This window comes from Oryza brachyantha, chromosome 1 (assembly GCF_000231095.2).
Source record: "Oryza brachyantha chromosome 1, ObraRS2, whole genome shotgun sequence".
Classification (NCBI taxonomy): Eukaryota; Viridiplantae; Streptophyta; class Magnoliopsida; order Poales; family Poaceae; genus Oryza; species Oryza brachyantha.
The window spans coordinates 8070874-8091476 of record NC_023163.2 but is presented as its reverse complement, the minus strand read 5'-3'; the positions used below and the strand labels follow the sequence as shown (position 1 = coordinate 8091476).

At 42.9% G+C, this 20603-nt stretch overlaps 3 protein-coding genes across 4 annotated transcripts; 2 read left to right on the top strand and 1 right to left on the bottom strand.

The window, feature by feature from the left end:
- Positions 1 to 857: 857 nt before the first annotated feature.
- Positions 858 to 1459, top strand: LOC102717839. The gene has a single exon (XM_006644018.3). It carries the CDS (start codon positions 937 to 939, stop codon positions 1207 to 1209), a length of 273 nt encoding a protein of 90 aa, XP_006644081.1. The 5' UTR covers positions 858 to 936; the 3' UTR covers positions 1210 to 1459.
- Positions 1460 to 5485: 4026 nt separating this feature from the next.
- Positions 5486 to 8729, top strand: LOC102717562. Its single transcript, XM_006644017.3, has 8 exons — positions 5486 to 5728; positions 5826 to 5888; positions 5964 to 6125; positions 6241 to 6426; positions 6513 to 6643; positions 7041 to 7209; positions 7318 to 7447; positions 8330 to 8729. The coding sequence occupies exons 1-8, from the start codon at positions 5486 to 5488 to the stop codon at positions 8527 to 8529; spliced, it is 1284 nt and encodes a 427-aa protein (XP_006644080.2). The 3' UTR covers positions 8530 to 8729.
- Positions 8730 to 11414: 2685 nt separating this feature from the next.
- Positions 11415 to 14676, bottom strand: LOC102711850 (transcription factor PHYTOCHROME INTERACTING FACTOR-LIKE 15-like). 2 transcript variants are annotated; one of them, XM_040521651.1, is made up of 7 exons: positions 14199 to 14676; positions 13070 to 14105; positions 12883 to 12975; positions 12715 to 12780; positions 12559 to 12624; positions 11980 to 12480; positions 11415 to 11883 (listed from the first exon to the last, which is right to left on the bottom strand). In XM_040521651.1, exons 1-7 carry the CDS (start codon positions 14597 to 14599, stop codon positions 11770 to 11772), a joined length of 2277 nt encoding a protein of 758 aa, XP_040377585.1. In that variant the 5' UTR covers positions 14600 to 14676; the 3' UTR covers positions 11415 to 11769. The 2 variants fall into 2 exon arrangements, with proteins under 2 accessions (XP_040377585.1, XP_040377589.1); XM_040521655.1 differs by having other exon boundaries at positions 11980 to 12465.
- Positions 14677 to 20603: the final 5927 nt, after the last annotated feature.

The following is a 20603-nucleotide window of genomic DNA, read 5'->3' as shown; positions in this document are numbered from 1 at the left end:
AATTTTTCATGTATGTTTAAATATTTATCTTATTTAAAAAATATAATTATTAATTATTTTGTTATAGTTTGATTTATTGCTAAAAAAACTTTAAGCATATTTATAATTTCACATATTAAAAAAATTTAAATAAGATAAATGATCAAATGCTGATGTAAAAGTCAATGTATTAAATATAAAAACATGAGGGAGGACATTAAGCATTAGGCTGCATTCTTGCTCCATATATATCTCAGCTTCTTTTTCGGTTTTCGTGCATGTACATGTTTTTGAACCGCTAAATCTCTCTTTAGGTAGTTAATTTTATTATTTATATCATTAAATAGCTATAGAAAACCTTTAATCTTCGGTCCAATCTCAAACTCCACTAGAACAAAAGTATGGTCACAGAGCTAACTAAACTTTAGGTAGCTAGAACAAAGTAGAAACTTCTCCGCAGCTTTTGGTCACAAAGCTTAATCACTGATATATGCGAGAGTGAAAGGTTATTAACTCCATAGCTAAACAATTGGCGTCAGATTACACGGCTCAGCCAAAGAATGGCCAGTCAAAAAGCTACGCGATTATTGCATATGCATGGCCGGTACGTACTCGGTACTCCATGCATATAGATATGTGATCAGCTGTCGCATCAAGCAAGGGTATTAATCATAAGCTAACTAGCTAAGTGAGTAATTAAGCTAGGATCTAGTACCTACCTGAATCCATGTATGCCTAACTAGACGCCGTGTTTCCATTATTCCATATATACCAACCTGCAGGCCGAACTAAAGTGATGGCCGATCTTGACTACCATCGACTATAAAATCACCATGTCCCCTCCCCTGCCAATACGTACACAGAGATCAAAGATCTGTAGAGAGAGAGAGAGAGCTAGAGAGAGAGCGAGTGAAATAGAGCTAGCTGGAGTACGTAGCTAATTGTGCAGTGGTTGAGATGGGTGGAGGGAAGGTGTCGTCGGCGCTGGCCTCGCTGTTCGGGTTCAAGAGCGGCGCCGGCGAGAGGCAGCAGGCGGCGGCCGGCGGAATGAAGCAGCAGCAGCAGCAGAGGTCGTGCTACTACCAGGAGCGGGGGAGGAGGGTGTGGCCGAGCGACGACGACGACGGCGACTACTACGCCGAGCGCGACATCGACCGGAGGGCTTCCGAGTTCATCGACAAGGTGCATCGCGGGATGATCGCTACCGGCAGCGACGACCAAGATGGGTGATCAATTAGTGTGTGTCTAGCCTTGCTTGCAGAGAGTTACAGCTTGCTTGCTAGATCATTAATTCATGGGTTGCCGGCATTGGTTGTTGTTGCATCATTGAATGGATTGGCTATAATTGCTGTGTAGTGTTTATGCGCTATTTACTTATAATTTGGTTGTCTGTTACATAAGTACAGTAAGTGATGTAATTGGACTGTAAAAATTATATGTCATATTTATGTTTATGTTGAGATGAGGAAAAAGAAAAAGAAAAGAGAATAAAAACGGGCTATAGATTTATAGTCAATTGCAGTACAAACTTTAAAACATTATGTTTATGAGAGATGGGTCATATATTGATGACATAGGATACGTTTGTATGTAACTATTGCAAAAATTGGCCGTATATTAGTCCTTAATAATAATTTTTTGAGCTAGCTGTTAACTCTTCCATTGACCTTACTCTTAAGTAATGCACTAATGCCGATCAATTGCCTCGTTCTGTAAAATTTGTACCGATGTATGTGTGAGAGAGAACTAATGATCATGCTCTCATGTACTGTCGGCATGCCTCGTTGTTTGTACGTCTTCATGTTTATGAACCATATATGTTTGTTGGAGATCACTTTAAGCAGAACATTTATGGTCATTATATTTGGAGGATTTTGTTATTTGTCAACAACCAAATGGATTGGTTTTTAGTCTTCCAATGTATATTTTTGTCTTTTCTGACTGTGTGATTCTTTTCCCTAGCTAGAGAAAGTAAAAACTCCTAACGTGAAGGTTGAACCAAATTAAACATTGCGGAACAATGGAGTTACTTTTACACCTTAAGATTGTATATGCACATTGGTCTCCTATCATTCCTCAAATATCGATCAACTAGTACGAACGATTCAAGAAAAAGAATTTAAGGGCCTCCAATTGTTGAGTAAATAGCACTTCCTCCGTTTCATGCTACAAGGGTAAATTTGAGATAGATAAATATAAAGCAACGAGAAGAAGAGAGAAGTTGCCTGACAATGGGCCAAAGGTGGGTCAAGGTTGCAAGGTAGGGAAAAAGAATCACTCTTCGTCTTTCAACTATTTGTCAAGTTTTAAAACTAATGCAAATCGAGTTCCTAAGCGGTATTGAGGGCGGTTTCGGCTAATATGACACGTACGTGGCACATTGACCTAGTCATCGCCCCATGTGTCATGGACGTTACGCTTACATGGCACTCTAAAGTATCTAGGCTCTGTTATTTGTTTAGTAATTAATGACAAGTGCCCAATTGTGGACTAACTATCGTATTTGAGTTCAAGGAAAATTAGGTGCACTTGATGTTTAAGCCAATGAAGATGACCACTTATTGAAATTGATGGCAAAACGCTACGAAGCTAAAGCGAAGAAATCTAGCATTCTGTTGTTATCAATTGAGGTGTTGAGCGATCTATCTTTAGCTAGGATTTGGTTTTAGCTTTGTTGTCCTATCAAGAGGGGTGGTAACCTTGAGGAAGAGAAAATCATAATGCCACACTAGAGCGTGCATGGACTAGGTGTTTTTCTCTTCCTTAGGTGTTGTCCAGTTCGATCGAGTGCCTTCGACTAGTCTAACTGGATCTATGCATAATTGCTAGGATGTTCTAGTGGGGATGCTAGTCTGACCTTGCACCCTTGGTCGGTCGAACCAACTACGTCCAAAAACGACGGGTTTCTCTAGGGGGGTGGTAGTAGGACCATGCACCCCCAACGGTTGAACCGATTGCGTCTAGACCGTTGGTGAGTTCTAGATTGTGCGGTGGTCGGACCGCCTGGTCGTAATGGTAGATACAAGGAGGGCCTCCCAGCGGTCTGGCCCCCTCTAATATAGTTTTTGTATGTAAACATTAAGCAATATTGTATTAGCTCCTCTTATGTTTAAAATTCTAGCTACACCGTTGATCAACATCATCTAGTACTACTAGCTCCTTTGAGGTAGGGTGTCAATCGGATCAATGAGCAATTTAATACAGCGCAACCCTTACTTTTTGAACCATTCGAAGGGCCCTGAAGTTTGATCGAAAGTGGGTAGAGTTGGGAGAGTATATATAATCACACCAACTACAAGGAGTCTCACTTGGCACTCCAATTCATTTTTATCAACCCCTTGCATTCGTTCTTACTCCTCTAAAGCACATGTACTCATTTTTAGTGGTTGGAAAGTGTTTGTAGCCAAGGCAAGCACATTTGCATCATTGTGTAGCTAGAGTGGTACTTGAAGGTTGATACGTGTTACTCTTGAAGGTTGCCACCTTCTAGACAACTTGGAGGAGTTGTTGGGTGACCTCTCCAAGCAGGTTGTGGAGAAGGCCTGTTATTGGTTGTAAGTGGTTCAAAGTTCATCACCATCAAGTGAAGGAAGAACTCTCTTAGTAATCAATGCTTCGGTAGACCACTTCTGAACTAGCTCCTACCTTGTCCATCCTAATAGAAGTACTAGGAGGCTTGGTAGTTTGAAAGGTGAAGTTGGGCTCACCTCAACAGGGAGTAGGAAACCGATGAATTTTTGAACCTTGTGGGAAAAATTCCTTTGTCCTTGTCTATTTGTTGCATTTACTTGTGTGAAAAGTACATACGTTTGAGCCCACGTCACCCTAGGATTGTAAAACATAATTTAGTTGCTTACTTAGTTGTTTTCACTCCAATATTAGCAACTTAGATTAGTTTTGAATAGTTGAAATTAATTTTTAGTATCACCTATTCATCCTTCTGTAATCGACATCTTGATCCTACACACTCCAATTAGAATTAAAAAACAAACATACATGGTACCCAAGTGTTAGTGATTATATCCCTTCTTCTCTACCTCATATGTCTCCTATTTTCCTATTCTCCCAAGGGAGTTTCGACATGGAGTCGTTGGCGATGGTGACCAATAAGCTTGAGCTCACCATCCTATCTATAGGGCGGTGGTAGTTGTTGCGATTAATCGATGAGAAGGTTTTAGACCCAACGCAACCAACACACCACCACATTCCTCCCCTATGCGCTCCCTCTTCTTGGTTATCGAGGAACAATCTTGTGCTCTCGTTACCATCGCCATCGGGTCTTTTAATCACTGTGCACCTAGTGTCATCACCGGCACACGCCCAATAGCTAGGCGTCGACGAGAGAAGGCAATGATCACTTCTCTACGAGAACCCATGCTCATGTCGTCAGATCCAAAACCGACAACCTACTTTGGTATGACCGAGGCAACTGGGGGATGCTTGACTTCCGGGCCATATCGTGGGGAGTTTTATACCCAACTATTGTTTGGAGACTGCCACCAAGGGGTTCTCTCGTAGATCCAGAGGCCGTGACTGCTAACCTTGCCAACTACTCGATCTCGATCAATGAATGATGATATTGTGGTGGAACGAAGCCTAGAAGCTTGACCTACCACTAGGGGAGCGCCACCCACCTCCACCTCTCTTGCTTGGATGGGCAGGTCAGCTCATCCCTCCTCACCCCCTGTCCCCACTCGTTGGCCACCATTACCACCGTGAGCCAACTCGATCTCACCGCACTTGGGAACGTCGCGTCAAGAACATGGAAAAGAGATGATGGAAGGAGAGAAGAGGTGAGAGAGAGGGTTGGTGACATGTAGGTGCCACTATAGTCGTAAACATTCATTGAAATGTGGGCATCATATTTTTTCTCTTCTAATGCCGCGTAAAAGCCACATCAACACTACATATGACAAATATCAAGTCAAACACGTCATTTAAGCATCACCTCAACTGAAAATTGCTCTCAATACTATCGAGGAACTCAATTTGTACTGGTTTTAGAAGTTAACAGATGCTATGGCTTCCATCTTTTTAAGTTAAAACTGCTTATAAGCCAAAATTATAATTCTAAAACTTAATTTTGAACTTAATTTCGTGATTTTCTCATCATGGTTTATTTTACAAATTTTTAGAGTTATTATTGATATATATATATATATATAAGTTTTATCTATAAATTATTTTTCATTTAAAAGAACACGGTTTCACTAAAACTATGAGAGTCTAAGTCCGATTTTATGGTTGAGGGATATACATAAAACTCGGGTCCATAGTTCAAAGACGTAAAGTCAACGTTTTCAAACAAATTACGAGAACCCAAATGAAGGCTCATATAGGCTTTTGCGAGCAGGCCGGATAAACGGAGGAAGTGGGCCGAGGTTGCAAAAATACGCGAGCCCATACGGAGTTTCCCCCTCTCGTTCTTCTCGCCGACGAAGGCGGGTTTCCTTGCAGTCGAAGCGACCCGCCGCAGCAGCAGCGTGGTGGTGGGGTGGGTGGTGCCATGGGTGGTTCCGACGAGGGCGGCGGTGGAGTGGAAGGGAGAGGGTGGGAGGCGGCGGTGAGGGAGGAGGTGGGGGCCGCCGGCGGGTGGTGGGACGATCCCGACGGCGCGGAGCTCCGCGCCAGGTTCAAGGCCTTCACGGGGCAACGCCGCGACTGGCCCCAGCCCAAGCTCCTCTTCTGGAAGGACCTCGTCCTCCGCGTCGCGCGCCGCCTCGGCATCTGCTCCGCCCCCGCGCACCACGTAAGCGCCTCCTCCTCCTCCTCTCCCTCCCCCTGCCACCCTACCTATGGTTCGCTTGTTTGCTCATCTCACACGGCGGTGGCGCTGACAACTGCAGGTGACGGGTGTTTTGTTCACGCGACCTGGCGGCCTCACGCCGCTCTGCTTGCCGCAAGTTCTGGTCAGTACGCACGACGGGCTTACTCTCTCTGTTAATTTGCTGCCAAACGGGGGCCAAAATTTGTCATTGTTCCAGGAAGAGATGCGTGCTGACGGCGAAATTCTGCTCAAATCGGAGCTAATCGATCCGACCGCAGGGAGCTTATATCAGTTGGTCAGGAGGGTGAGCCAGATGGCTCTTGTCTCAAAGCAGCCGATTGTGCAGGAGGACATCCTTGTGTTTACATCGTTGGTTGAGGTATATAGGAGTATTCTATTTTTTTTCAAGCTATGGCATGCCGAACGCGGCCTATGTGGATAGTGTGCCAGTGCTGGTAATAATTCTTATGTGGATATCTGCTAGTCGATCGCAGGAACGGGCTGCTGAGATTGTTGATCAGCTGAGGAACTCTCATTGGACGTCAACATGCATTGTTACTATTGGTAAATTCAATACCTTCTTTCATGGGCGGGAGAATTCTCATGTTGCGTTATGTTACTTGACACAATGTGGGAAAGCATGGTATATTATTGATAGGAGGCAAAAAGATTCTATTGAGGTTTGCACTCTTCACTGTCCATCATCTGCAGTTTCATTGCAGCAAGTGTGCTGCTGTACTTTACTTCATTCTGATTGTACCTTCAGGGTGTGAAGTTTTCGCTCATGGCTGCACAAGTTCCTGCAGTCTCAAAGCTTGACTATGATACCTTGCATTTAGTTTGGACAGAAGAAAAGTTGCAGCAGCAGCTTGATGTGCTTGATCGCCAATGGGAAATGTTAGTCTACCTTCCAGCTTTCTACCTGCAATTTGCATGCATGACTTGTGCATTATAAAGGAAGTGTTCATAAATTGGCTTTCTGTTTTAGATTTTAGCAGTTGCATAGGATAGTTGTAAGTTTGGGACTCAGGAGTGCAAGCATAGTATCACCTACTGCATTGTTTGTGATATGTTTTACTTCTGTTTGCTAGTTTTTTCTGTTATGTAAGGGACTGGCATCTACACATTCCTTTCTAGGTATTATCTAATTTTGTTTCATGTCAGATGAAATATCTGTTCACATTGTTGGAATTATGCTATCATTACTGTGTTTTCCCTTCTGAACCCCAAAATGAGAGGTTCTATTAATAAATGAGTGAAATTACGCTTCTCTAATGGTTTGATGTTATGATAGTTCAAGAAGAAGGGCATTGGTATCCTTCAAATCTGGCAATAAACAAGCAGCTTATCGATATGTGCGACAGTCCAAGTTGTTCTCAGAAAGCAGGAAAAGATGCACACCACTGCTGGAGAGGGTTGAAGAAGTTATAAGTCTAATGGGTAGTGCTGAAATAACTAAGAAGGTGTATTATTTTTGTGGAAAAATATAATGTTTACTAGATATAGACATGAAAAACAATGGATGTGCTGCATGCAAAATTAATTCATTACACATTGTCATTCTCTACTAGGTTAATGAGGCAATCAAAATCAGTATTCAAGCAATGAAGGAGCATCATGTGAGCATAGAGGAGGTTAATGAGCACCTAAAGGAGGTCGATGACCTTGTTGTGACACAAAGAGAAATTGATGCTGCCTTAGGTGAGGTTTCGTGTTCCTTTTTTACAAGGAAATTCCAGTTTTCAGTCAAGCAAGTTTATCTTACAGCAAGTTTATCTTACACATGCAAGGTAAGGTATTTTTTGTATGCTGTGATGATTTTCTTCAGGGAAAATAATATGCAGTTTTTGGTAGTCCGAGTTATCTACTAGATTTAGGGCTCTGTGCTGTATTGGGAAAACATTGAGCAACTTTTGTTGTTCCCAGCCACTAAGAGAAATTTTGCAAAGATAGACTGTTGTTTGACATACCTAAAATCAACCTAGCCAAACCTGATCCAGCTCAAGTTCTGAAATCCAAGTAACCCAAGCCCTTGCTCTGAAGTTCTCAAATGCAGATCAATTCCTTGCTTGTGCACTCATGTTTCCGTCAACTGGAATGGTTGCTCGCACAGCCTATTCCAGCCTATAGCAGCTTCTCAATGCTCCTTACTACATCCACTCAAGCCACCACAGCTATTAATGTAGTGAAGAAAGAGGGCATCTAAGAACATTCATGCTTGTGGGCATACAATCTATCAATTGGATGTGGTATACATGCCCTGCTGGCTGCAGCCTGCAGCGATTAGATCAGCCTGCAGCGATATATGGAGCATAATGGAGTAGTCTAGGAGTGCTATTAGAGAAAAACTGCGGTTTAGAGTGGTCTTTTGCAAAAGGGGTGCTACAAAAGCCAATTTTCCTTTGTTCTTTTGGTGGTACTTTTCCTGATGTGTACGTTCTTTTTGGTGCTACAGAACCCAACCATTTGCTATATATATATGTCTTCTCATCTACAGCATCAATTTGTTTCCCTCTTTTTGTAAAAGGATTTGTGGACGCTTGTATGTTACTTCTTTGTGAAATTCTGATTCAAATATTGCAGGATCAGTAATACTCCAGTCAGTGGATTCTGAATCCGAAGAAAATATAGAGGAAGAATTCATGAAGCTGGAAGCAGAACTGCAGGATAAGAGCTCTCACATTCAAGAGAATTCAGTTTCACATGGCAATGATGAATTACCTGATGAAGATGTTGATCCATTGAGCAATAACCTTTCAAACATTAAACTTGAGGCTGTCTAGATTTCCACATTAAATTTTGTACATATTGTGATTTAGTCACATCTTTCCCCCCATTAGTATGTGTTGTATTTCTTATGACTATTTTTACCAAAACAGGAATTCTCTATTGCAGAAATATTTTCTTACAAGTTTGACATGTTTTTTTTTTCGGTATCAAAACATTTATGCCTACTGAATGTCTGCTATTTGAAGTGTATGGCTGCCTTTTATGTCTGTAAAAATGAAAATTTGCTAGGAGAATGTCTACGAATTTACTTTGTAATGAAACCAAAAGAAATATCTGCTTCACATTTCATACTGTATCTATATTAGAAGCTTAGCTCTTGTTACTACTTTTTGGGCCTAAGGGGTCATGTAAATAATATATGTCCATTTTGATAATATCATAGTAATGCAGATAGATCAGTATCTTACATGATATTTTTTTCTGATTGGCAGGTTCAAACTTTATTCTTTTATGAAGTGTGCTTATTGTAATAACATAACCGTATTAATTGTCAGCTCATCTGATTGTTGTTGCAATCTGAAGGGTGGCTGCAAAGCATGAAAGGATCTTAATTCTTAACAATGGTATTGATTGGTCAGAAAACTGATTTTCTCTGCGTAATACTGGCATGTGAGAAATGGCTTGCTCCTTCAGGAACTCTAAATGCAGAAGCACTATCCGTCTGGCTGGTGAGTCTGTTAAATTAAGTCCTTTACATTTTTTTATGAGGGCCGTTGGATTAAGTCTACATTATTGATTTTGGTAAATTATTTGTCTGTATTCTGATTAAACAACACACAGTGGTCATCCAATAACCTAATAGTAAATATCACATCAGGAAGTTAGGATAAAGTAGTAGTTGGATCTTCGAAATAGAAAATTGCCATCAATGATAAATTCTGGTGAATTAAGTGTTTGGCAATGCCAAGCGAAGAGAACACAGATTGTTGAACATAATTTTTAAATGCTAAAGAAAATAAACATATATAAGAGGTGCTATGCTCAGTGTGCTTTAACTATATAATCATAATTCAACTATAATATTTATTTAGGTCGCAATAATGTTAATTCTAGTTGAAACAGCAATCCTTGTCAATTCTCAAACTGTAGGAGTTCAAAATGTGTCTGGCAAGATATGATGACATGTTGCTGTGTTTCTGAGTGTGGATTCAGCTAGTCCCGATAACAGTAAAAGTAAAAACTTTGGACTTACAATATAAATAGTGCCCAGTACCACTGTCCTATTTCTGTGGTTCTGTTTGAACATTGGAAAGAATCTTTACAAGCAGGATATCAATCTGATTAACTGTGTAAGGTGATTGTGATTTTGATTGTTGAGCCCATCACAGTGTACCTCTGGGTTTATTCCAATAATATCTAGAGTAGAGACAATAGAGTTCTCTTATCATGTGCATGTCCGAGGCCAACTAACACCACATGAAATGTTTCCCAGGCTTCATTTCTTAAGCTGGACCCACTCCATTCCTTGAATATATATGAACGTCAGTGTTGCCGTTCTCAGGCATCACTGTCCACAATTTCCCCGTACTGTAGATGATCAGGACATACATAGTTGCTGAATAAGACTTAAAGATATCTTGAGATGGAACTAAGTAACTGTACGCATTCAGTGGAAAGTAAAATATAGATCGCAGAAAAGGAGAGGTGGAGAATAAAGAGAAGCAGACGATAAGCTGGCAACAGTGAATAATCTTGCGAGGCGAAGCATTTCCTTATTTCGAGGGGATCAAGATCCATCAATGGGCGATCTGAAGATAGGACTGAAAACTGACGACAACACATATAGGTCTGAAATTTCATTATAAGAACTTGAATTATTGGAGGGGAACTTTGCTTGTGCTTTCTCCACATGCACGGATGCATGAATCCATCAGATGCCTGTCCACACCAGTCTTCAACGCTACGTCATATCAGGAATAAAATAGGAGAGGAAAGCAATCTTGTTCCTCCATTAAGTGTTACAATAATGCTAGATACCACATCTAGCTTATCCTCTTACACATGTTACTGTAGAATGATGTGCTTGGGCAATGAAAACCGTACAATTCAAGATGTCAGGGTAAATGAACCAATAACCTGTCAAACTTTTCTAGTACAACGAGGTGAGTGCTTTGCTTCTTTTAGACAAGAACTATATACTTTAATGGATTGATATGCAGCATTTTAGTTGTATCCCTTCATTGGTTTCCCGCGTCACACGTTGGTACGTGTTGGCACCTGAGCTTATTTTAGTACGACTGCTTAATTGTATTATAACGATAACACTGCCACCGATTGTTTAATGTTTGTTTCCTGATGGACTAACAAACTAAGTTGACGGATGAAGTCAACAGACTGATGCTAACATGTAATCAAGCATATGTAAAATATGCTCATGATTGAGCTTTTGCATGTCCTGCAGTAGGCATGTGTCCTTTAACCGAACAGCATACCTTTTTTTAGAAAATGGGACAGCGTACTGATTTATCCTTTGGCAGTTTGGCAAACTACTAGGCTGCAATTCAGGCGAATACTCTATTCTCTACACGCCTCATATAGTCATGTCCGATAAATATATTCATTTGTTATGTGTACAAGCGAGTAAATTGGCTCATTCTTCTCCGATGTCCTGTTATATTCAACTGATGTTTCACTGTTGACATAATTTTCAGGGTAGTGATGATACATACATCACCAAGTTCATATTTGTTGAAGAAAGTGTCTCTAAGTCTCTTCCTTCTACCGCTGCAAATAATCTGACCGAATTGGTTCTACCGATGAGCATAAGCAATTGTGTGTCATATTAATTCATGATTACTTGCACCAGAATGCCCTACACAATAACAGGTGAGAGTTGAACCAGATGTAGACCACGCGGTCCCGGCATACCGTTCCAAGATAAACAAGGGAAAATAAGATATATTGGTCCAAGATTTCTGACAGGGCAAAAACTACTCATAGGAAACTGCACTGTAAGTCAAGAATTACAGCTTGTAACCTGGTAGTATCTCTACCATCTACATTTTACACAAAATTTTGGAGCGTCTTGGATGACACATCTGCCTCGTGGATCTTGATACTCAAGTAAGTTCTCCCAGTTATGTATTGCTAACACTTTCATATCTGGAAGTTGTTAGTTGGTCGTACATGAAATTCCACGGCCATTGATCTTATTAGGAAAGGAACATTCTGCAGATTTCAGTGGTAGCTCTCAAATTTAGCATGAAAATCAAGTTACACCTACTGGCCTTTCTTTATGTTTCAGCCCCATCTCTCTCTCTAGCGTTGGTCCCCTTGCCGGTACCATCTGAAAATTGACTGCTTTTTGTTTGGGCTGAAGAGGGTATCTTAAAATGCTCGTTGTCACCCTGGAATATTAAAGTAAATCGGAGTAAGTAATGCTCGCAGGTACTAGCAAGTAGCAAATGTCTTCTATTTGCTTGATATCATTTGTTAATTAGTACCTGCATAATGATCTGCATTTGTGGATCACCTGGATTTGCTCCCTGTATGGCTTCCTTGTTCAGACATTGCTGCTGTTGATTCTCTATGCCTTGCTGCTGATCTTGCACCATGTTAGCCATGGCGCCTGACACTTGAGGAGGGACCCCGCTTGGCCTAACAGGAAGACCAGCCAAAGATGCAAATGGTGGTACACTAGACGCTGGCGAAGGAATTGCTTGACCAGGAACTCCAAACATTGGCATGGTGCTTGTGCCAGGGATCCCAAGACCTTGTGGTGACGCACCTGGGATCATCGGGCAAGGAAAGTGAGCACCAGGCATGGGTGGCATCGGAAGCGCTCCAGTGTTCATGTCGAAGACACCCATGCCGTACCCCAATCCTATGCCAAGATGCGGGAAATGAGCCATCGGTGGAATTTGCAAGTGCTGCATGGCTGTTGGCAATAGCATTGGAGGAATGCACATCCCAGTTCCCATGGACATCATCTGTGTCAATGACAACTGCACCTTGTCAATGCATCTTTGTACATATTCACCAGACAGTCATGGTACATTTGATGGAAGGCAGTATCAATGTACCTGTACTTGAAGCTGAAGGGTTTTGAGGTACTCTATAGCTTCATCCAGCATCGAAGCTTTGTCAATCTGCAAAAGATATCATCCCTGAAGTGACCAAATGTTCTTGATACAGAGACATCTCAGAAGGAGCAAGACGATGGAATGGTTTGTCTGTACCTTGTTGCAGTTGGGAATCAGTTCTTGCAAAGCGCGCATTTTCTCATTGATCCTGTCCCGTCTCCTCTGCAAGATTGTCGGGTTACAATATAGTCAATACAACTGCAACATGAGACTGAAGCAAATGGATGTCAGATGATCAGTGCATTGAAGATGTAAGCTGCTCACCCTTTCTGACAAGTTGTGAACTTCCGCTGTGCGGCTGCGTTTCGTGCTCCTGGCTGCGGATCTTCTCACTACGCCCGGTTCATCGTCAAGATCCTGCAAGGGAACCAGTTTTTTTTTTACCATGAGAAACTAGCGAAGGTAATCGTCAGCTGGTCTGCAATGCATCTATCTCATACCGTTTACTTACTTCATCTTGGCTAGCTGAACACTCTGTCTGGGCCTGGCTCTTCCGCTTCGGCGGGCGCCAGAGGTCGTCACTCCCAGCGCCGTTGGCGGAGCACACCGACGACGTCGCCACCGTTGCCGCCTCAGGTACCTTCCTGGCCTCGTGTTTGTGGATAGGCATGGTTCGGCCTGCTCTGTCACGGCCCGTCTCGTGCTGCAGGTTAATGGCCGCGGCCATGGGCGCGGCCGCCGTGGACGCGAACGGCGTCTCCTTCGGCTGCGGCGGCCACGCCGCCCTCCGATCGGCGAACGCCGGGGCGCTCCTTGGCCCGCTCGCCGTCTGCACGACCGTTGACTCGACGCGGTTGCTCGCCGTGCCATTGGACGCCTTGTCGGTGCCTTGCGGCCTCTGCGCGCTCTGCAGGGTCGCCCTTGCCAGGACGGCCGGGCGGGAGAAGAGAGAGAAGTTCATCACGCCCTCGCCGCCGCCCGGCCGAGGCAGCTTGGATGCGGCGCCCTGTGGCTGCTGCTCGGCTCGGGTAGTGGGAACCGATAGGCCACCGTGGCTTTCCTTGGAGGGTTCCCTGCAGGCGGTGGCAACTGGAGCATTCCTGTTAGTGGAAGCTGGCAGAGAAGCGAGATCGGCCGGCGGCGTCGCGGCCGCCGCCGCTGCTGCCGCCGCCTGAAGCTCCGAGAAGAAGTCCGAGCCATAGTCGGCTGCAGCCAGAGCAGCAGGGGCGGCGGCGCCGTCGTCGTCGTCAATTATCGGGTAATGGATCCACGGCACGGTGTCATCGTCGCCGTTGTTGTCGTGGGCGGCACCGAAGCTAGGAGCGAAGTCGTGCACCGCCGGAGCCATGGCCAAGGCGCCGAAGCCGGCCCCAACCTTGGCGAAGGCATCGCCACCACCGAGCTGCCTCTCTTGGGCTCTACTGCTGCTGCCGCCGCCGATGCCGAAGCCGAACGGCGGGAAGGCCGGCTGCGGGTGCTTCCTCCGGCCTTGCACCACCGCCTGGCCGTTCTCCCACAGTAGCTCGGCGAAGTCGTTGCCGTCTGACCTGCACGCACACAAACACACATGCATCAGCTTCCCCGGTCGGAAGCAGTAGCACAGGCGAAGGGCAAAAGGCTAAAGATCGCATTGCACCCACATCCGCGCAGCACAGGCGAAGGAAGACGATGGGCAAAAACTCCTACTGGACCTACTCCCAATTGCGGAGACGAGCTCCAAGCCGAATGCGAGGTGGCCGTGTAGGGGCCGCCAGGTGCGAGGTGAGGTGAGGTGAGCTCCGTCTCGCTCGCTTGGAAGCCGTAGACGAAGATAGAAGAGAAGAAAGGAAGCCGAAGCCGAAGCCGAAGCGTGGAGAAGTTTGGGTTCCACGCCGCGTGTGGGATAAGGAGAGGTTTGCCTGCGGGGTGGGGGGGGGACCTCGGCGGCCTCGGCCTCGCTCGCGCCGGGAACGGAATGGAGAATGGACAAAGCGCTAGCAGATAAGGAGGACGCAACGCCGCGCCCGCGCAGCCGGGTTCCCTGCACCGCCCTCGCGTCCATCCACGGTATGTGCGTGCGTGCATGTATCTGTAGTCTGTATCATCCTCCACTCCACCGTTTCACTAGTCTACCCCCTCTCCCTCCCTTGTGTTATTTTTTTTTCTCCTATCCCTTGGAACGACGCTCCTTGTACTCAGGACGAAGCAGTGACAGACGACGGTGCATCGATGGACCTCACGTTTTCACGCTACCGCCACCGGTACACACCTACGCAGCCGCGTGTCTGGGCGGGCCGGGGCCGGCACGAGGAAATAAATGGGCGTGTGGTTGGGTGATTGGAGGGGGACCAACCAAACCGATCCCGGGCTCGGTCGATCGCTCGATACGTACCCTGGCTGCCTGCAGCGAAAATGATGAGCAAGCTTTGCGCCGCTGAGGGATACTGGTCTCCTCCCGTGTCCCGCGCGGTCAGCAACGGCATGGCAGCTGCGCTTGTGTTTGTGTGTACTTTCCCTGATGCTCCCCGCTCCCCAGGTCCAGCATCCGTCGTGGCAGACGCAGCAAGCTGCATGATGCAGCGCAGAGCATGACATGAACTGAAACTATAGCCGAATAGTAACTGCAGGGCCAGGAGTTGGTTGGTTGGTCCTGACATATGTCCTTTTCCTTGATTATTCTTAAATTTTGGTCGGTTTTTATACGTATGTGTTTAGAATAGATAAATAATATATTTTTAATAAAGCTTTATATAGAAGTTCATTATCTGATATTTCTATAGTAGCTAGTTTTATTATTCACATAATTAAATAGTTATAAAAAATTAAATAATTTTTATCTTGAGCTAAGAAGAACCTAGCCGGGTAGCCAGTGGCACTCCTCTTTGTGGCAGGTGCAGGTGCAGGTTCAGCTCGATCGGGAAAGCCAAAAGGGGTGGTGGTGGTGGTTGCTGCTGCCAAAGCAACTTTTGCTCGGCGGAGATCCAGCCCAGGTAGGTGCGTGCATGGCAATGGCAGTATGAGCATGGCCGTGTGACTGGCTGGCTGACCGATGATGGGAAGGCTCGAGGACGACGGGCACAAACACTTCAGTCTCAGAACGAGCACTACAACCCCGCTAGTCCTTGCTTCCACCGATGACAAAGAAAGCTGCCCCCTCGCGTCACACATGTACCACATACCTCCACTAATGATTGACCCTGCCGCCAGCCAGAGGAGATACAAGAGAGAGAGAGAGAGAAAGAGAGGGTGCCGCTACTGTACTCCTACCACTTGAGCAGTAGTACGGCCACCTTTGCTTTGACTTGGGGCTGCCTTTGATTACTCAAATTCCATTTGGCAGATCAATTAGGTCTAATGGTCCTCACATCACACACACGCGGCACCACTGTCAACTGCTTAATGACATCACATCACCATCCCCGGTTGCTGCCTGCCGGCCGCTGCAAAGAGCAGAGACGGCGCAGGGAAAAATCAGATATCTCGCCGCCTCCTCCATTCCTCGGTGACTCCCTTTCTCGGGAGCCGGGCATGTGTAGTAGTAGTAGCGTAGTGTAGTGTAGCGCGCTGCAGGCAGGGGGCATTAAACATAAACATATGCCATCTTGAGCTACCGGGGAGTATGGGGAGCTCTTGTCGGCTAGCCTTTTTCCAGTCCGGAGACGGCACCCCGCAATGCTGCTGCATGGCTATCTCAGGAGTTGTTTTATACTAGTCCTATGATTTTATTACTACTTGGTTCTTCTATAAATTATCTTCAGATTTTTTTTTAATTTTTATGTACATGTTTTCTAAACAACAAAATGATACTCCACCTGTTCGTAATGTAAGATTTTACAGCATTGTTTAAATTCATATTTATGTTAGTGAATCTATACACATATATAAATTATATACATTTATAAATAAATAAATTTAGTTACATATGAAATGGATGTAGTATATAAAATTTAATTGTCTTCTTTGTAGAGTAGTTTTTTTTAAGTTTGTACTGGTCATCGTTTGTATTATCAAATATTTATAGACAATTTTTTTTGTCTTTCCATTCTTTATGAACATGGCCGGAGGTGTTTTCATATGACTCTGCTAGCATGATCCTATCCTAGGAGTGAGTGGTACAGTACCCCGTTGTTGCTCAACTGAATCAGGTGCATGTACCTGCTACAGTTCGTAGCTGTACGCATCACAAGAGATTTTTTTTCCCCGCCACAGGACAGCTCAAGCTTTGCCATTGGGTTTCTATTCACACCGTACGGTCAGACCTTGTGCCGTCCTCGTGCCTTACTAAAATAAACATAATAACAAAGCTAGGGCCATATGTTTATCAGTTTTCTGATTTTATATAACTTGTACCAGTTCCTCTTTTTAAACAGCCTAGATATATAATAACAAGACTTGTACCAAAATTGATAGCAAGAACTTCAATAGTTGTTCAGAGGTGCAAGCACCGTGTAAGGTGTGAAGCCATATTACACTAAATCAATTAAACTTTCCACCCTTTCAGAAAAAAAAGTCATACTTCTCCGCTTTTCCTTCGAGCATGTTTATGGCACTAATATTGCCGTTTCATCTTATCGATCTTTTATGTTGAACTACTAGAAGAAAAGGATCACTATCTAGCTAGGTTGATTATCACACATTATGAACTATGTGTACCACTAAAATAACTAACATTAGTTTTAGTTTGATTAATCCAAACACTGGTGGTGAACTACTATTAGTTCAATACATATGCGGAAATGAGACGCTGATTATAATAACCAATTAACCATGATGTTTAATTATCTTCAAAATACTTCTGCTGATGCTCATTGCAATCAGGACAAGGCAGAACAAATTAGAAGTCATTTAATCATCTCAATATTAAAAGTTGTGAAATGTTGCCAGACTCGCATATACTTAATATGCATAGTGAGATGTTGGTTTAATTTAGAGGTTGAAATTATATCATACCATCTTTTTTCTACATTGTTGATCAAGCTATATAAACATCAATTAATATTTTTGCAAATATAAGTAGGAGAAACTATCCATTAGACTACTAGGGGGTCTTTCGGAAAGCAGGAAGTTTACAAGAGCTTCATAGAAAATAGTTCAGTTCCTACAAAATCCATGATATCCTCCAAATCAACTCCCTAAAATTGTTTCCCCTAAGCAACATGTATATTGGATGGTCTATGTAAAGAAATTTAGTGAGTTATATGGATGGGATTGCAATAGGAGGGTGATGGGAAACAATGGCTGGCTTTAAAATTAATTTTGTAAAATGCTCGTACGATTTCTATTGATAGTTTCACAGGGCACATATCTACCTTTTTTTCCATATATACACGTGAGATTATTGAAGATTCTTTTGTAAGGGCATATAGGACATTGCCTTAGATTCTTTGTTCCTACTTGTGATGCTTTAATCATGTGGCAAATAGTGCATATATGCCAATTCACATCAGACAGATATTGCAAAACACAAGGGATAATTTGTTCAATTCTATGGCTATGGGTTCAACATATTTTGCATCTCCAATGTGTACCACCAATTGATCTATCATGCCAACATCACAAAACATATTAAAATTGACTTCAATCATATAAGACAAAGTTAATTTGTCGCCCATATAGAGTGTCGACATAGTCAAATGCCGTTACATGATCTACAGATTTTTTTTTTAATCGAGAAGTCAACATGAAGACACGTGTCGATCAAGGATCACCAAAGCTATACATGTGGCTATTGATTGAGATATATGTATGTAATTGAATTTTTTTTGCACCACATAAGTCAATTCAAAGCGAGTTTGTTGTTGTATACCATTGTGTTGGATAAAATCCTAAACAAAAATGTATGTATAATATATACTCAGTACACATAACTTGTCATGAGATAACAACAAAATGAAAAGTAAGGTCTCTCTAGGGGCGGAGCTGCTTTAAGGGAGGGGTTTTCCAGGAACCTGGTTTAGAAAATCTTTTAGCTAGAGTTAATCTATTTTCACTATATATGTACTCCTCTATCCAAATTGAGACACCGGTAGTAGTCTAAACCTAGTTCAAAGCAATAAAATATAAGTAAGTGACACCTCTCTGTATTTCGTTCTAGCTCGTCCTTCGATCTATTATCATTATTTGCTTATTATACTAGCAGCCTGAAAAAAAAAAGAGCACAATTAAGCTTGTCTCTGGTTATTGGCTACCACATTTTACAGATATAAATCTGGCTAAGTACTGCGGCAAAAAAATGTTGGGAAGATAACGCATATGATATACATGGGTCACTGTTATTTGACATATTACATATATAGCTATGTTGTGGCGTATATGGCAAGAGTATATATGGCTGGTCACATTAGGTTTTGCAAAAATATGGCACCAAATTAACCAAACAAAAAACTAAGTAAACAAAACATGTATGTAGCTAACCAAATGTAACATTAGCCACATGTGATATCTATGGGTCGATCGAATCATGTGGCTTTGAAGCTGCAGTGCGTCCATGGAACCATTACGCCCATACATGCATGTAGCTATGCATCATCCACATCGCCTCGTTGATCCTCATATCACAATGAGCATGCGTGGACACTGCACAACTCCTCACCTTGTTTTTCCCTGCAGCGAGAGATAGATATATAGAGCAGGTTGTCGGTAAGGCAAGGAGGGGTTTGCAACGAGAGGCCTGAAGAAGGCCAGCTGCCTGCTTGCCGGGCCGGCCAATTTATAACAGTCCAAAGCAACGTACGTACGGCAATAGATTTGAGCGAGCGAGCGAGGGAGGAGGAGTCGTGGAGAGCAAAATTCGCTTCGTTTTAATTTGTGATGCATGCAAGTGATGCGACGTCCGCCGTGGCTGTGAGGCGAACGTACTGACGAATAAAAGATTTTAGCGGACGCGCGTGCGTCGACGGAGGGCGGCCGGGTCGACGGCGACGCGCTGCAGCAGCTAGCCAATGGGCGGCGTCGGCAACAGGGGGCAACGCGCGGGGATCGTATAACGCTCTCCCGTGCGGTCCGTGCCGCTCGACGCGGACGCGCGCGCGCGCGATTCGCCGATGGCGAGCGAACGCTGATGCAGTGCACTAGTTCGGGAAATATATTCTAAACTAGGAAATCCTCTTATCTATTACTCCCTCAACGTGTTTGACTTTTTTACGATGTTTGATCATTTGTTTTATTCAAAAAATTATGAAAATATTATTTGTTTTGCTTATGAATTACTTTATTATGAAAATAACTTTGAACATGACTTGTCATTTTTTATATTTGTACTAAATTTTTAAATAAGACGAATGGTCAAACGATGCTAAAAAAAAGTTAAACATCTTACATTATGAAACGGAGATAGTACATGCTATTTAAGTAGTTATTATATTTTTCTAAAAAATATGAAGATAGATTTATACTAAATATATAACTTCACAAATGCGTAATTTTAAATATGACTTCTACAATTTGTAGCAAAATTAACAAATATGACTGTGAGGACGTATATGTATTCTATTCAGAGTTTAATTTGTTATTTTTGTTACGAATGATAGGACTCATATTTGAAATTGTATGTTTATAGAGTGATATATATTATATTAATCATTCTTTATAGAAAAATTATTATTATTTGGATAACATGTAATAGACGAGAGGATTTCTCCACTCTTGAGAGTTTAAATTTAACTCCCACTAGTTTGGAGTATATATAATATTCTCTCCGTTTTATGCCATAAAACTTTTTGATCTTGTCTAAGTTTACATGTGCACTAATAAATCTAGACATAGGCCCCGTTCGCTGGTGAGATGGATAAGATAACTTATCCAGCATGGAAAACGTAGCAATAGATTAGTACATGATTAATTAGTTATTAATTATTAAAAATATAAATTAGATTAATATGATTTTTTAAAGCAACTTTATTATAGAAATTTTTTACAAAAAATACACCGTTTAGCAGTTCGAGAAGCGTGCGCGTGGAAAACGAGAGGGATAAGATAACTTATCCAGCTCCCGAACGCGGCCATAGTAGTATATACAAAATCTACTGCTACCTCCGTTTTATAATATAAGATATTTTACTTTTCTG